Below are 16,719 nucleotides of genomic sequence, written 5' to 3'. Positions count from 1 at the left end.
CATTAAAAATATATCAACATTATGATTCATTATTAAACCAATGTAATTTTACGCACCAGTGCCTTATAAAATGATAGCCCATATTTAGAAATTTCGAAAGGTTTGCCCATTCATGCGTCATCTGCATGGATGATTGTACTTAGATAATGAGGTGAAATTGAATAAATGGCACGCGAATGGTCAACGTCACTCAACAGGAAAACGTTTAAAAATTTGATAATTGTGTTTTTTAAATCTTATTTTTTGGGTTTGGTCAAAGAATTAGCGGTTTTAATTCAAGTGGTATTTGTTAGTGGTATTTAATTTAAAACCGCTTAATTTATAAGCTGTTAGAAAATGTCCACGGATTTTAAATTAATGTTTTTATTAAGGTGTTGGGTTTCGTTAAGTCGTTACGTCTTTTTTCGTTCGTGTGTATTTTTGTGGGTCTTCGCTACCGTAATCAGAAATACAAATAAAGATCCTGTTATCCCATGTTATTTACAGCGAACAAAATCAAAGTCTTTGAAATATTGATACCAGAAGATCTCGACCACCTGGATTGTACATATAGCGTCGCACGCAAACATCGTTTATGACGTAATAATAACCAATGTCTCCTTCGTAGTGAATTCTGAACCGCGTTGGTCCAAGAATAAATCGTAGCTACGAATTACAAGGGCTCAATGTTCGCACGCGAGTATTAGAAGTGGGTATACAGAGAGACATCTTCGACCCGTAGACACAAACGAAAGGAAACTGTTTACATATTTATTGATACTTTGCGTGATATCAGCTCGTTTGGTTAACCCTACCACGACTATATATAACTCAGAAGTTCGTTTCCCGTTGCTAAGGATAGTCACCATAGCCGCTGCATAATCAAAGCGACAGGACATGGGCTAATTTAATTAGCGCGCCGTGTACGTCACGCTGGTATACGGTGTTTTTTTTATACGTGTTAATCGTCACGCTTCGTAGCAGTGAAGGGAAATCAATGGACTTGATTAAAGAGATTTCTTAAAGAGTAAAACTGTATCTATCGCCTTTGGATGCTGCTGTGTGGTGTTCTCTCTACCCCACGGGCCGGTTAATTAAACTAGCGATCAAAACTACAACTATTATAGCATCGGGTAGACCACCTGTTTTACAGAGAACCGTTTCCCTAATTTTTGTTAATATGTGTGATTCGGCCAACGCCCGAACGCCATAAGTTCCTGAAGTTATACCTTTGAAAAAAAGTGGTGAATTAGGCAGTGCGGTCCGGAATTGGTTTTCGTGCGTGCAGCGCCACTGATAAACAACGCTGTGCTAAATTTAGATTCGAACCCGAAGTAGGTGTTTATGGCTGTATTGTGTGGTGTGGTACTTTACAATAGATGGGTATTTTGGAAATAACCCATCTGTTGCTAGTATCCCTATTGTAGGCCTGCCACTGCAAAGAGAGTTGTAATCTGAGACGTCAGCCCTTCGCCGCTGTGACCATTTAATAAAATGCAGCCTGTCACGAACTTCAACGGTGTGAGATTATTAGAAAAATCCACAAGGGTTTACCTTCACAAACTTGACATTTTTTTATCAAGTACCATTTTTTAGGACAATACTGACAGGTGTTGGTAAAAAGTTCTCACGCGTTTAATTGAAGTTAATTTATTCGTGATTATACAAACTAAAGCGGCCATTGAGTAACTTAATCATAATCTACGCTAACCAGATACAAAGAAATTAAACTTAATTGAAAGAAAGTGGTATTTTACACAAGTAATTCCACCAATTACAAATAGAACTTTTGTAGTTTTTCAATTATTTCTTTGGTCAAAACAGGGCGTGTCGACAGAACGTGACAAAAGTATAATCAATTGAACGCTATTGTATCATCACGTATGTATTTAATACTGTTAATACAGTCACGGCCGATTAACGACTATATGAATTCACACACATTTGAATTTGTCGAGATAAAGTCGGTCTATGAGTCCATCCCTTCTGTTCGTTGTCCCGCAAATTTTTAATGCAACTAGGTACTCTCTAGCGACTGCATGCGGATAGTAGAATTTACAACACAAAATAAGGCAGAGCTAAATGGGCCACGTACATTATGACTATCAGCACCACAAAACCACATTTCTTACAATATTCATCCTCTTTTAAGCACGTAAGTGTCATTATTACAATATTTTGGTTATATACTTTTTAATTTTTGTAAAATTGCTAATATGAATTAATGTTTCTATGTCGTCGACATGCATGAGTGGTTTGTTGCAAAACAAATGTTACGTCATCTTCGTCTTTACGTCATTACGTTCACATCGTGCTTAGTAATTCTCGGTAGTTTATCAAGCTATAATAAATCAGAAACACGTACGTTATTTATATTATTTGTAAATCATGTCACGTTTTAAAGGTTCAATTGTGTCAAAAGTGTAATTGTGTCAAAAGCTGATGTATTTTGTCGCTGGTTAGCTTCTGCTGCATTTAGTGCAACCGATAATTGGAATTTTAGCAACCTAACAGTCACGCGAAACACATGTATACTACTGGAATATGCAACTTGATTATGTACCTGTCATTTCACTACTCGTGTGTTAGATTTTAGATGTAGAGTATAAAGGTCTTAAGCCTCAAGGTATAAAGCTGGTATTGCAAAATACCGAATACATTTTCTTTATTTATGGTTTTAAAATAAGCAGAGACAGAGTCTGTATATAAACAAGTCTGTATATATAAATGTTTGTATACCAACTCTGGGCAGGGAGATATCATATATAAAACTGATATTTTGTTTTAGTTTGGAATGTGAACGACAAGGTTGACAACTTCAGTTAAGTTATAAGAATCTGCAATCTATTGGAATGTGATTTTATGTTTCCATATCTGCAACAACATATGTCAATCAAATATGGATCTAAATGTGACTAATCATGTTAATGTTGTTAAAGTGATGGACTTGGCAGATGGTCATTCTTCAAGTGCGGTAAGAATATAATCAACCGTTAAAACATAATTGTAAATTTTTACTCATTTTATTTTTTAGACAAATTTACCGGAGATACTTGAGCTCAACGTGGGCGGTTATCATTTCACTACAACCCTCTCAACTCTGCAGAAATATCCGGGTTCAATGCTTTCCGCAATGTTTAGTGGTAGACATAGTGTGGCAATGGACAAGAATGGAAGGTTCTATTTTTATCCCAACTTTTTTTATTAAACAAGCCAAATTTTGAAGCTTAGGGCCAGAAATTTGAAAAAAAAACTCTGACATGTAAATAGCTGTAAAATTCAAACAGTCACTGCAGTTGTTAAAGGTACAAAATTTAGAAAGTTCATTTAGGATTGCGTTTAATTAAACTTTGTTTATATGGCATTGCCAAGCCATGAAGGGGTACACTATTACTAGCAATGCCTTCAAGGAAGAGACAGAACAATATCTAAGTTATTGTATGTGTGGTATGTGAAACTGCATTACTAATACAATTTACAGGAGCGTGATGCAATCTCTGTTCAATCAGCTTACATCATGTATTGTGTGAGAAAGCGCAATGACTCATTTCTTTCTTATTCTTATATTATTTGCAACTCTTATAACAAACGTAATTACCTTATGTGTTACAAATTACAACCCAAATCATTCCTAAACTGTTTACCTACATAAAGCTTTGGTAAAGTTATTGAATACTTTAGAAGTTTTATGACAGGGTCATTATATAAGAGGGTTATACTGATGAGCACTGAGCAGTATTGACTAAATTCATTATTCGACAGTTACTTTATTGACCGCGATGGATCGAACTTTCATCATGTGCTTAATTTTCTGCGTCAATCTGAAATGCCTCCATTATCCGAATGCATTAAAGTCTACCATGAAGCTCAGTTCTACAATGTGCACCCTTTTATTGAGGCCCTGGAACTTTTAAAACCAATTGCTGGGGAAAAAATACGGAGAACCTTTTTAAGCCATGTAAGTGTAGCAACTGACTGTGCTCTGAGCACAGATTTAACCCCATAAGAAAGTTTCATAGATTAAATACTTTCTACAATTTAATCAGCCAAGTTTAATTTGGTTGTTTAGGTCCCGCACTATGACGAAAACTTGCACATTCTGCTCGAAAAAGCGCAAGTGTTAGCCAGCACGCAGCCAGATCGTGTTTCAAGGCTGCGTGTTTGTATTTATAAAGAAGAAGCTGCATCAACTCCGTATGAAAACTCTATTCCACCTCTGGTTCCTGGTGAATGGAATCCTTTCAAATATCGTCAGTCTCACAAGTTAGTTTTAAATTTTTTTTAATTAATTCGTTGTATCTGTATAAGGTCTTTATTTTGAGATCATGTTATATTCAGCAGAAACGTTCTAGTTTTTTCTTTAACGAGTTACACACATACATACATTACACCACAGCAGAATTGACATGTGTATTGTACCTTATTTGCAGTGTGAATGTAAAACATGTCTAGAACATGATACAAAAACATATAATATTTGTAATTGAAACAGCAGTTTATTATACATAAGCATTTAGGTAAAACAGATTCTAATGGGCAGAGTGTTTCTTTTCATTAACCTAATGTCTGACATGATTAATTTAAATGCAAAGTGATATTGATTCTTTACCACAAGGTGTGACGTGTGTGTGATCTTTGGTCCGTGGAACGCGACTCCAGACGTATATGATCTTCTTGATTGCATTAAACATGACTTATCCATGAAAGGTTACGACGTGGAAAGCCAATGCATTGGCGTGTGTGACAAACTTGTAATCGACCAATATTTTTGCAAGCGACCAATTTATGAACTTAGATTTAAATGGTGGTGAAATACTGAACATATAACAGTGTTGGTGGTGAAACAAGTGGACTGGGTGACCCCAATTAAAAATGCTTTTTTTATTGACAAGGTAGAGGCAATAGGTGGCAAAATCAATAATTTAAAACTGATGAAGGCAATTAGTTTGCTCCTTAGAGCTGGTACAATTTTTTTTCATGGACCAATACCCCTTGCTTATTTAGATGTCCTACCACTAAGCACATAGACTAAACATTTTAACTTTTCACCAAAAATGCTTCACACATTCCTGCTTTTATCTTTGCAATCTTTTCACCGCTTGCATTCCATAGACGTAGGGTACATGCAATGCTGCAGTGTGCTTTATACAGTAATTCCCAATCAAAGCTGTTAACATCCTGTACAAAAACCTTGCCCAATTCAAAAGTGTTCCATTGAATGTTAGCAGTGCTATTCTTTATTCTTATATTTAAAATTAAAACAATCAAATTATTCCTTTTAAAATGAAAGTAATTTTCACTGTGTTCTCTTCCTATCTAAAGTTCCACTGTGACTTCCTAACTTCTTCTGCTCCGCTAAATAAAGCCAGATTCTCTTTATTGTTGTGATTTATGTTCTGTACGGCTGACGTTTTGGGCAAACTATTAGTGACCACTCGGAAAAATGACTGGTAAATGTCTTGCCCAGAAAAACAATGGTAGCAGCAGGAAACATAGAACCCAAGTATCTTTTAGAAATGATGCAAGAACTTCCCAATATAACCGATTCAGATTGTTGTTTTTTTGAGGACAAGGAAACATAGAACCCAAGTATCTTTTAGAAATGATGCAAGAACTTCCCAATATAACCGATTCAGATTGTTGTTTTTTTGAGGACAAGTCAGATAAAACAGTTTAGCTTACTTAACTAGTTTTGTATTTAAGAGAACAACTTCCTTTTTCCTGTAGTTGATTGTTTGGAGTGCCATTAAAAAAAAAATCAAATTGATTTGGATGTCTTGTAATGCAGAAAAATGTATGAAGTTACATTTTATTTTAAATGAAAAAAGAGGTAATAGTTTCATTGCATTTTTCTCATGTCTCATGTTCGTTTCCTTTTACACAAATTATAGAAAAGTAGAGATAGAACTCGTATTACGTCTGTGAAAGTAGATTGATCCAGAGTTCATCAATAACTTCCCACCTCCCAAATATTGACGTATCTTATGCATGACCATGAAATGGATTGCACCTATACATGCTGCTAATCAATACCATGACATTTAATGACTGCTATATAATATGACATCTAATCATTGAACCATCAATGATTTAACAAGATATTCAGTTTTTCTGTACTAGAGCTGAGGTCTTCAACTTGCACGGCTTAATCTTTGGGATAAACATAGCACTATTGGTCACACAAATGCTCTAAAACAATCTGAGTTGTTTTTGTATTTAAATATGATTTTGTTGATTGCGAACCAGACTGTCAACTGCTTAGAGATTCATTTCGATTTGTACCATATTAGAACATTTTGTCTCTTTATTAAATGTCCTTGCAGCATTGAACAAAGGAAGCAGCATTGAACGCAGCATTGAACAGAGGAAGTGTGCACCTAGATATTAGAGTACTTTCACATTTCGCATGGCAGTTATGGTAAGCTAAAAAGAGAAAGGTGATTAAATCACTGTAATAACATCTTAAAAGCATATCATGAGTTCAACCTGACCTTTTACAGTGTTTATGAAACTTCTTGCTTTATTTTTTTCATCTCAGCTTTCAAGTTGTCATAATGCTGCTTGGATTTACAATGCGCTGAAAACGCAGTGATTCTTGAGCGGTAGAACTTGCGGCACAATTGACAATAAAAGCCCTGAAAAGTAGGGATTTTGAAAGAATTAAAATATTATTTCAGAATCGCAAATATTATTTGTGGCAGCCTTTTAATGCTAACCCTTGCGAGTCATATAGCGGCCGCAACCAAAAGCCTTAAACATTTGCATAAATTGAAAAGTTCTTGGCCTTTTGTATAATTTGTATAATCAAGCTTAGCAATATAAAGAGTACAACTATTCACACACAGTATCCCATAAAGTAACTGTGAATTACATATAGATAATGTAACAAGTTGAAACACAATACCTCCATGGGTTCAATAGCACACTGACCAGCAGGTACATCTGGATCAAATGGTGGTAGTCTGTACTTGAAAGGGTCATCAGGAAAAGGTTCAACCTAATATGGGAACAACACAAGTTTTTATATTTAAGTAAATAGCTCAATTAGTAAATTCTTCTGGTTGTCTGCCATACGTTGAGACATTATATGATTTTTATGATGATACCATATGGCAAATGAAACATTGGTATCTTACAAGAGAAGCTATTTATTTATAACTGTTTAAATATATAAGAAATATAATAAAAGACTAGCTTCTAAAAATGATTTTTTTAAACATGAAAAAGGTTAAACAGGTAAGTTTTTTTTTAATAGGCCTAAATACCTATTTGTAAATTTGCATCAAAGATGTGTGATAAATCAACAAAACAAAAACAAAATAATGCGTGGTATAATAAAGAAACATTCATGATTAAAAGACAAACTTAGACACAACATACGTATATATGTATAATGTTAAAATATTTATATAGATTAAAATAATTTGAAAAAATACCGGAATTTGTTCTTCATCTGCTTTAACTGTGTCAGCATCAGTTGGTTCTAAAATTTAATATATTTCTGTTTAAACAAGTGCAAATAACATATAATATGTTTGTTATAAAAAATGGTTCTAAAGTAACTCAAACCAAACCTTGCTTAATAGTTGTTTTAGGAGGCAATGAATCTGTCTGTGAATTTGTGTCTTTGCCCTCTGGAGGAGGGCTGGAGCTCGTTCTTTTCTTCTTTTTCTTAAATGGACGAGGAGGCAAGGGGATTGGAGGACCTGGGAGCATCTGAAGCTGAATCTTGTTCTTCCTGATCAGCATTCCACTCTTCTGAAGAGCCATGCTTGCATCAGCAGGCGAGTAGAAATCAATGTCGTAAATATTATATCCGATGTTCTGGAAGATGCATTAATTTAGGACCAATGGGGCATCCAGGGGGGTCAGGAGTCAAAACCCCCTTTTTTTGTTAAAACAAATCTTTGAATATCATTTTTTTTAAATTTAGATTCATTAAAGAACTACTATTTGATTAAAAAGCAGTTCGGAATTTGCGATATCTTGTTTTTTTTTTATGAGAGTGTGGTTGTTTTTCATTACACTAAAGTTTAGACACCACACTTAAACCTGTGGTATTACCAAAGTATAAACCTGAGCGATTTTTGCTGGCAGTACAGGTGCAAAGAATTCTCGTATGTCCTCTGTAGATGCTTGGTCAGGAATATTAAATGCTCGGATGTATATACTCATCATCATACCTGGTGTACAGAACATTTAACACATAATACATGTTATAGGAATTGTCCTTGCCCGGTGTTGATTTATCTATTTTTTTACACAAAATACATATATTTTTTTATTGCGTATGTACCTGGAGCTGGTGGTCTTAAATGCCTCATATTTGGTGGTATGCCTGGCCTTATCATACCCATTGGTGGCCTCATGTTCATTGGTCTTGGCCTGAAATTTGGGGGTGGCATCATTGGGCCCATGAAAGGCATAGGTCCTCTTGCTCCCATAACCATAGGGCCCATGCCCATTGGAGGCATATGCGGGCCAAAAGGGTGTCCTGGACCCATAAAATTCATATTATTCAAAGATTTTTTTACTTTTGGTTTGACTTCTTTAACAGTAGACTCTATTATTTTATTAATTTTCTTTTCGGGACTTTTCTCTTTCAACTGAATCTTTTTTTTCTGGAAATTCTTGTTTTCCTCCTTCTTTATCACAATTATCCTATCCCTTGTTGGGGACCTTTCCCTTAAATGCTTTTCCCTTGATGCTCCATGTTCTCTTCTAGGACTGGTTTCCCTAGAGTACCTCCGACGTCTGCGAGGACTTAGATCATGATAAGGTTTTCTTTCACGTTTAGGACTTCCTGAACACTTCCTCCTCCGTTGTAGAGATTCTCTGGAATTTAGTTTAGTGCTTCTTTGGTCCAGATCTCTATGTTGTCTTTCTTCCCTACTGAAGTACCTGCTTTTGGAAGGACTTTTGTCTCTTCTTGGACCTAGACTACCAGCTCTTCTTCTACTTGGAGAACTTCTTCTTAAATCTCGTGGAGGACTTCGCCTAGGATTTGAATCAATTGACAAACTTCTTTTTCTTCTTCTTGGACTTAAATCTCTTGGTTGACTTCTTCTAGGACTTGAATGCCTAGAAAGACTTCTTCTTCTTTTTGGGCCCAAATCTCTGGAAATTTCTCTTCTTGGACTTAAACCTCTTCTAGGAAGTGAATCTCTTGAAGGGCTTCCTCTTCTTCTGGGACTTAAATCTCTTGGCTGACCTCTTCTAGGACTTGAATGTCGTGAAAGACTTCTTCTTCTTCTTCTTTTTGAGCCCAAATCTCTTGAAAGACTTCTTCTTTTTCTGGGACTTAGATCTCTTGAAAGATCTCCTCTTAAATCCCTTGGAGGACCACGGTTTGGGCTTAAGTCTCTTATAAGGTCTCTTCTTGAACCTGTATCTCTTGGAGGTTCTCTTCTTGGACTTGAATCCCTTGGAAAGTTTCTTCTTGGACTTAAGTCTCTCAGATGTTCTCTTCTTAAACTTGATTCATTTGGAAAATCTCTTCTAGGACTTAAATATCTTGGAGGACCCCTTCTTAGACCCAAATCCACTTGTGGGTCTCTCCCATGATCAAAATTCATGACATCCATACCTATTCCAAAGGTCATATCATCCGGATGATGCCATCCTCTTCCTGGACTACGGTCTCTTACAAACTGTTGACTCTGATGTCTTCCAGGTGAGAACTCTCTTGGAGGCATCCATCTCTCGCCCATTGGCCCCATATGTCTTGGGTAACCCATACCCATTCTACGCTGAATCTCCATCGGTGGGGTGCGGTCTCTAACCTGCCGAATATCTCTCGATTCTCTTTGAAATGGTTGACCAAAAATTGGAAACCTGTTGGCATTATTAACAGGTGGAGGTAAAACCATTCCATCATGCAGCTGGTTTAAAATCTGATTCCGAAATTGTTTTCTTTCCAAAGTCAGGGGATCCACCATCTATAAATGCAAAAAAAAATGTTTGCATGTGTAATGATTATTAGTATTTTAATATGCATGGTGAAAAATTAATAAATGAAAATCAATTTTTATTGGTGTTTACATTTTAAATAACTATTATATAATATAAAATGAGATCTTAAAGTGGAGACAGCGCACAAGTAAGCGGGATTTAGGCCAAGGTTGTCCACTACCCGAACCTTACAGCACTTAGTTAGCCTTAAAATTTAATCAATATTTATCCAGTTAAATTCGTCTAATTTTCTTATTGCAAACACCCTAATAACAGCAAACCTTGGTGACATTATGACAACCTGTACTTTCATTACTTTACAGATAACATACTTGTTTATCAGGATTCGGAACATGAGCTTGTGAGTTTGGCTCAGACTTAATTCTATCTGCATACGCTGTATCCAATTTTGGTATTTGCTTTTCCATAGTTCGTACCGATGCAGCACGCTTGGGTACCAGCTTAAGATATATAAAACAAGTGATAATTTGAATCAATTAGGTTTATTGTTACACATAACATGTCAATTCACTCACCAATTCTTTTATTTCTTGTTCTGAAAACAAATTTTAGATTTAAACTAAATGAATGTAACTTATTTATCCTCGGGTGACCGAAAAAAATAGTTGTTATAACACAGGTGTTTATACACCTTTTGCCAGATTACGAATTGCCATGTGTGTTACTTTGTGGGTGATTACTTTTTTTGAATGAAACAAAATTATTGAAACTACCATCAGATCTTTTTTTGTAATATGACTTTAAATTCACACTATTAAGTTAATAGGTTTATAATGTGGCAGTGTAAAAAATTGCGAAGTTAAAGTGACATAAAATGTTTTGGCTGTTCCATACAAAACACAAGATAATAATTAAACGTTCTGTGATGAGCTTCCACAGGATTATTTTTCAACAAAACATTTACTACCGAAGAAATATTACAAATACCTGATCCATATAAAGGAGAGAGATCCTTAAGATCACATTTATTACCAGGTGGTAATGCAAACACAATATTGTTCTTTCTACACCAACGTTGAACTATAAGAGGGTGGCATTGGTGTGTTTTGACTCTCCTGAAACAAGAGTTAAAATTCACAAGGTTATAGCTGAAATAATTGATTAGAAACGGTTTAAAAAAAGTTTTTGTGTAAACTTGACTGACCTAAAACTAAGGTGGCTGCATGATAGTAGGACATCATGTATACAGAATGTGATGGATTTAGGAAGTTAGGTTACAAAACATTTAAATCTGTTTGCCCAAAACCAGGACAATTAAATGCAAAGTGTTAGAATGCCTTTAATTAAAGATTCAATCATTAATTTATTATGGATATTACGGTTATAACTATAAACCAGTATGTATTTATTAATTATTCTAGCTGACTTACCTTCCTCGAATGCAGAAAGCATCTTTAAGAAAGTCAACAGCCAGCTCAACTGAGTCAAACACCACGTACGCTGATTCAGAAGACTCAGGTATATAGAAGATATCTGCAAAAAATGTATCAATACTGAAAATATAAAAATGTCTTAATTCATAAAAAATTTTTTTGGTACATAAAAAATACTTGCAAAAATGTATTAATAGGCCTACTGAAAAAGTAAATTTGGCTTTAAGTTTAAAAATAATCTATTTATTTGTTGTATTGTAATCACAAGAAGTAATTTACCTTGCTTGGTTTAACAAAAAATAAGGAAAGGTATTCAGTGACAGGCTTGCAATGAATTGATTTATTGCAGCTTGAATGACACTTTGTTACAGTAAATAAAGGATTTTTTAAACAATGGGCAATACATTTAACATTATGCCAACCTATATGGCGCCATTGTATCACCTAACCAGAGCAAAAATAGTATATTTTAAAACTTCAGCAATTTTTCTGCAGTTGCATTCACATAAAAGCCATGACACAGTGGTTACCACAAATGCTTCTACCCGAGAGGTATTTTTTTTTCGACTTGTCGCTGCTGCCATTATGGGTGTATGTGTCATTGTGCAAGACACTGACTTAACAGTAACTGCTCCAAAACAGTTTTCTCATATGGGTTGTTCAAATTATCAGCTTTAAATTAAATAAATGCAAAATTCCCGCAAATAATCAACCACAAAGTTACATAAGTGGTAACTTAAGGTGTATAAAACATCCATGGTATAGTGAGCCACGCGAGGATGGATAAAGATTTCATTTATTTAAAATGGAGTTGCAGGTACTTTAAAACTACACACGAACTTAGGGGAAATCGATCTTGCATTTTAAAATCTTTGTTATCGGGTTTCCTTTCCCAAAAAGTTAAACAACATTGCACAAGATACAGATTTATCAACTACTACTACAGCTGCCTTAACTGATAAAGAGCCTATCATTGTGCACGAAAATATTTTAACCCTTTCTTAAACATTTGAATTACAATGAATGTCTTTTTTAATAATCTAATCCTGACGGTATCACATTATAAAAATTAAGGCGAAAATGAAAAATTGTATCCTAGAAAAGATAATAGCCTAAAACTAGCCTAGAATTTCATGCAAAAAGCACTAGCCTATAATAGCCTATTCAATAACATAAAATGTAGCCTAGAATTTCATGCAAAATAACACTAGCCTAATAAATAATATATAAAAATATAGCCTATATATAGCCTATGTCTTAGCCTAGTGTTAGTAGTATTACAAAATAGTAGTGTACGCTAGCCTAACAGTTCCAGGTGCAGCTGGTGCTTTTAATCTACCTTCCATGGATCTGTGGTAAGCATTTAACTCTTCAAGCAGATGATCTTTAGTGGTGTTTGATCCCAACCCAGATATGCAGACAAACTGGAATGGAAGTTGTCACACAGAATTGATAAAATCAGTAAAACTTAACAATATTTACAGCTATGATAGTCTTAAGTTAAAATTCCACCATACAAAAGAGTACTTTAAAAACAATTAACAAAAACATAGAATAAATTAAAATGGTTGGTCTTGATGAAGAATACTAAAGATGATGATCTCTTTTTCTTTCATCTTCCAGCTTGGTATGAAATGCATCACGCCAGTGTTTGATGCAATATGGTTTGCTCATACGCATAGTACCATATCACTAATACACTAGTTACTAGTACAAAACCTTAACCCGCGTCTGCTCTAGATCATCGCATTTTAAAAACGCAAAACAGTAGCTATCTCAAAACTGCGCCGGATTTGTATGAAACTGTGCCGGATTTGTATGATAAATAATGAGAGTCTTGAACAAAAACGCAAAACAGTAGCTATCTCAGAACTGCGCCGGATTTGTATGATAAATAATGAAAGTCTTGAACAAAAACGCAAAACAGTAGCTATCTCAGAACTGCGCCGGATTTGTATGAAACTGCGCCGGATTTGTATGATAAATAATGAGAGTCTTGAACAAAAACGCAAAACGGTAACTAATCTTAAAACTGCACAGGCTTTGTATCGCATGCGATAAATAAAAAGGCTGCATACACAAGACCAGAAATAGACTTTAAATTATATCCAGTAGGCCTAATCTTTAAGATGCGAAATGTTTTTTTTAGAAACACCAATTAAATGTATAAAACAACACGAGAACTGGTAAATACCTATCAATCTTAGATGAAATAAGGATTTCATATTCAGAGAACTTAAAGGTAGGAAGAATATTAAATTTTAAAAAGAACAATAATAAATAAAATTGAAACATAAATTTAAATTCTATATGTTAAAAAAAAAAATTTTTTTTAAAGCAATATAAAGACTGAATGTAAAACATACCGGTGATCCTTCTATGTGCATTTTGATCAAGCATGTACGTTTCCAATCTTTTTCCATATCAGAGAATTTGCATACAACCATATTTAGTGGGAAAACATCATCAAACTTCATTCTCCGGGAATAAAAGATGTTTAGAAAAAGCAAAATTTCATTTGTTAATGAATATGATCAAACAATTTGCTACAACCGACATCTAAATTATTTGGATAACATTTTTAGGATAATAAAAAATAGCTTATATAAATGTTAACAAAAGAATTTAAAAACTGATATTGTTATCAGGTAACATACAAAAATATATTTGAGTCTCAGGTAGAATATGTATACTGTCCACGTGTCCAGCAGATTAGGAGACAGTAAACAGAATAATATATGGTAACTTGTAAGCTGGCATAAGGTGTATTAACACTCATGTTATAACGACTGTGTCTTTTTCCAGCCACGCGAGGATAAAGTAAGTTACATTCATTCATTCATATATTATACATATGGGCAAATCATAACTTTTTAAACTATACTCTCTCTTACCCATTTGCTTTTAATATATCCATTTTGTTGTTATGATTTTCCAGCAAAACATAAGCATAGCCAGTAGATGAGCCATCTCTACAAAAAAAGTAGTCATTTTAAATCATATAATAAAAAAAACAGTGCTTCTTAATGTTTAGCATTATAGTTTTTGGGTCGCTTATTTAAAAAATAGTTTTAACAATTGGATCGGCAGACTCGGCAAAGATTATTATGACATTGACAGCTTATGTATAATATACTTACTAATTTCATCATGCTAGAAAAAGGGTTGGGAAGAACCAAGTGTTCATAGTACATGATTTAAACTAATTGTCAGAAAACCAAGATACAAGAAATATTTAACTTACAAGTTACGAATGACTCTGATACCATCTTGTCCATTAGAAGGCCATATTCCTAAAAATGATATCAATTTGTTTTTTGAAAACTCTTCAGGTAATCCAGAGATCTTTACTATGTTGTGTCTGCAAGAAATAAAATGTATATATTTTGTTATATAATTATATCATTGCTTATGAAAAATATTAAAATAATGCATAATAGGCTCTTTTTTATATAATCTATCAACTTACAAATCATTTGATGCCACATTGATCTTGGTAATTGAACTGTCCTTTTTATCAACGTGCAAAAGTTCATTTACATTGTTTGGTGCAGGACTGTTGTTGCGTAATTCTTTGTTTTGTACTGTGTTTAATGCTGATTTAAAGAGAGGTTCTTGTTCTGAATAAAAAGATGTATAAAATATATTATTGAAAGCAATTTCAGAAGTTAAAACTAAACCAAAAGCAGACAAAACCAAAAAAAGGTAAAAAATGAAACCAGCAAAAACAGGAAGAAATTATAAAAGATGCACAGACTTACTGATCGATATAGCGGCGGTATTCTGAAATCCATCATTATGCTGTACCTTTAGAAGATTATAAATAAAGCAATGTAATGTACTTATCCTTGCAGGGTGGGGCAATAACTGGTAAACTGTTGTTATAACATAGAAGTTCTATTTCACACAAATTGTATGTTATATACACCACATATGCTACTTTGTGGATATTTTTTGATATTTTTTCATTGTTTTGTAAAGTATTGCCGACAATTTAAATAAGCTACCACTGGGTTAAAACAAATGATCTTATCTGTTTTTTTCACATACGCCTATATAAGTACAGATACCCTTATAAAATATAAGGTATAATGGTAGCAATGTCGAGCTTCAAACCCTTGACCCCTGGGCATCGTAAATATTGACAGTGTAATAACACAAACTGATAGAAACATACTTCTGTTTTTATTGGATTCGGTTCACATTTTAATTGAGCCAGCAGTTGACCAATACCACGATTTAGTTTTGGGGCACCTATAATGCAGTGAGAAAAATACAATAATTTGAGAAAATGTTGGGTTTAATTTATAAAACAGTGATAAAAAACAATAAGCTCTTCATATAACGGTTTAAATTTGTTTTGCCAATGTGATGTTCATTTCAGGAAAATTACGTTTTAAACACATTATGCTTGTATTTTAATGTAGGGATATAAAGACTGATAATAAGAGGAGTAAGAACGTAGCATACCTGTTACTGACAGGCTTACTACATTTGGTTGATTTTCCTCTTCTGCTTTGATGTTTCTAAAAGAAAAATATTGAAAAAGTTGGAGGGGGTGATATAACGCAACATATTTTCCATTTATCTCTTGGAATACGTAAACGAAGATCAAGTTATAAAACAACAGAGATAAACGAATTAAATGTAAAACAACAGTAAATAAAAACACGCTGTGTATGTAGAAATTTACCAGGTCCCACAATTACAAGGCCACAGCACTGGTACCTGAGCAGTTGTTTACTGGTTCCTGAAGAAAAACTATGGATGAAAGCACCAATTTTCATGCATGCCTAAAACAAGTTGTAGTGCAATTGGTTGCAGAACCCTAATATAGGCCAGTATAGGTCTTATAGTACATGTTGCCATAGGATATTTACTAACCGTTCATGTATTTCTGGTGGTGTATAGATCTTTGAAGGTTTTAAAATACTTTTCAAAGGTTTTCCAGTGGAAGAACCACAAGGAACGGAAGGTGTGCAACTATCCGTGAAAATGATATCTAAAAAAACATAAGCATGAGTTTACAGTACTTAACACAGGCATTGGTGTAGAACCCTCCCATACGTTACATGGTTATAGTAGTTACGTTAAGCTGTTCGTTGTGTTGAGGGACATTCTTTCTTACATAAAACAGTTATTAGAAAAACGTCCAAACGAATTACCGTCTTTGCCGTATTTATCATCGTCGTCGTCGTCTTCGTCCGACTGCACCATCAAACGCACAGCCGCAAGAGCATTAAATTTCGATTTAACAGGAGGGTTCATGTTCACATTAACATACGAAAGGTAGTTTCAAAAAGCTGAAATAGCAAACGCTATGATTCTGAATTGCAGTGATAACATTCGCACGTTAGGGCATTTTTCTCGATACTAAAAGTGTTCCCTAATGTGC

At 34.3% G+C, this 16,719-nt stretch overlaps 2 protein-coding genes across 4 annotated transcripts; one reads left to right on the top strand and one right to left on the bottom strand.

Annotated features, from left to right (window-relative positions):
* The first annotated feature begins 2,246 nt into the window (after positions 1 to 2,246).
* LOC100179567 (BTB/POZ domain-containing protein KCTD7-like) lies at positions 2,247 to 5,358 on the top strand. Its single transcript, XM_002130582.5, has 6 exons — positions 2,247 to 2,340; positions 2,768 to 2,953; positions 3,014 to 3,156; positions 3,742 to 3,937; positions 4,049 to 4,242; positions 4,595 to 5,358. The coding sequence occupies exons 2-6, from the start codon at positions 2,879 to 2,881 to the stop codon at positions 4,788 to 4,790; spliced, it is 804 nt and encodes a 267-aa protein (XP_002130618.1). The 5' UTR covers positions 2,247 to 2,340; positions 2,768 to 2,878; the 3' UTR covers positions 4,791 to 5,358.
* A 900-nt stretch (positions 5,359 to 6,258) lies between these two features.
* Positions 6,259 to 16,687, bottom strand: zf(matrin)-3 (zinc finger (C2H2 matrin type)-3). Of its 3 annotated transcripts, none has more exons than XM_026836903.1 (21): positions 16,490 to 16,687; positions 16,209 to 16,326; positions 15,795 to 15,850; positions 15,502 to 15,578; positions 15,086 to 15,131; positions 14,794 to 14,944; positions 14,569 to 14,685; positions 14,219 to 14,296; positions 13,691 to 13,802; positions 12,664 to 12,748; positions 11,322 to 11,424; positions 10,879 to 11,006; positions 10,467 to 10,486; positions 10,263 to 10,391; positions 8,276 to 9,917; positions 8,044 to 8,162; positions 7,554 to 7,803; positions 7,416 to 7,462; positions 6,884 to 6,976; positions 6,471 to 6,614; positions 6,259 to 6,402 (listed from the first exon to the last, which is right to left on the bottom strand). In XM_026836903.1, the coding sequence occupies exons 1-20, from the start codon at positions 16,590 to 16,592 to the stop codon at positions 6,483 to 6,485; spliced, it is 3,606 nt and encodes a 1,201-aa protein (XP_026692704.1). In that variant the 5' UTR covers positions 16,593 to 16,687; the 3' UTR covers positions 6,259 to 6,402; positions 6,471 to 6,482. The 3 variants fall into 3 exon arrangements, with proteins under 3 accessions (XP_026692704.1, XP_026692705.1, XP_018669896.1); XM_026836904.1 differs by having other exon boundaries at positions 6,259 to 6,356; XM_018814351.2 differs by having other exon boundaries at positions 8,056 to 8,162.
* Positions 16,688 to 16,719: the final 32 nt, after the last annotated feature.

The sequence above is a fragment of the Ciona intestinalis genome, chromosome 12, assembly GCF_000224145.3.
Source record: "Ciona intestinalis chromosome 12, KH, whole genome shotgun sequence".
Taxonomy (NCBI): Eukaryota; Metazoa; Chordata; class Ascidiacea; order Phlebobranchia; family Cionidae; genus Ciona; species Ciona intestinalis.
Note: the sequence above shows the minus strand (reverse complement) of the source record. Positions and strands in the feature narration are given on the sequence as shown.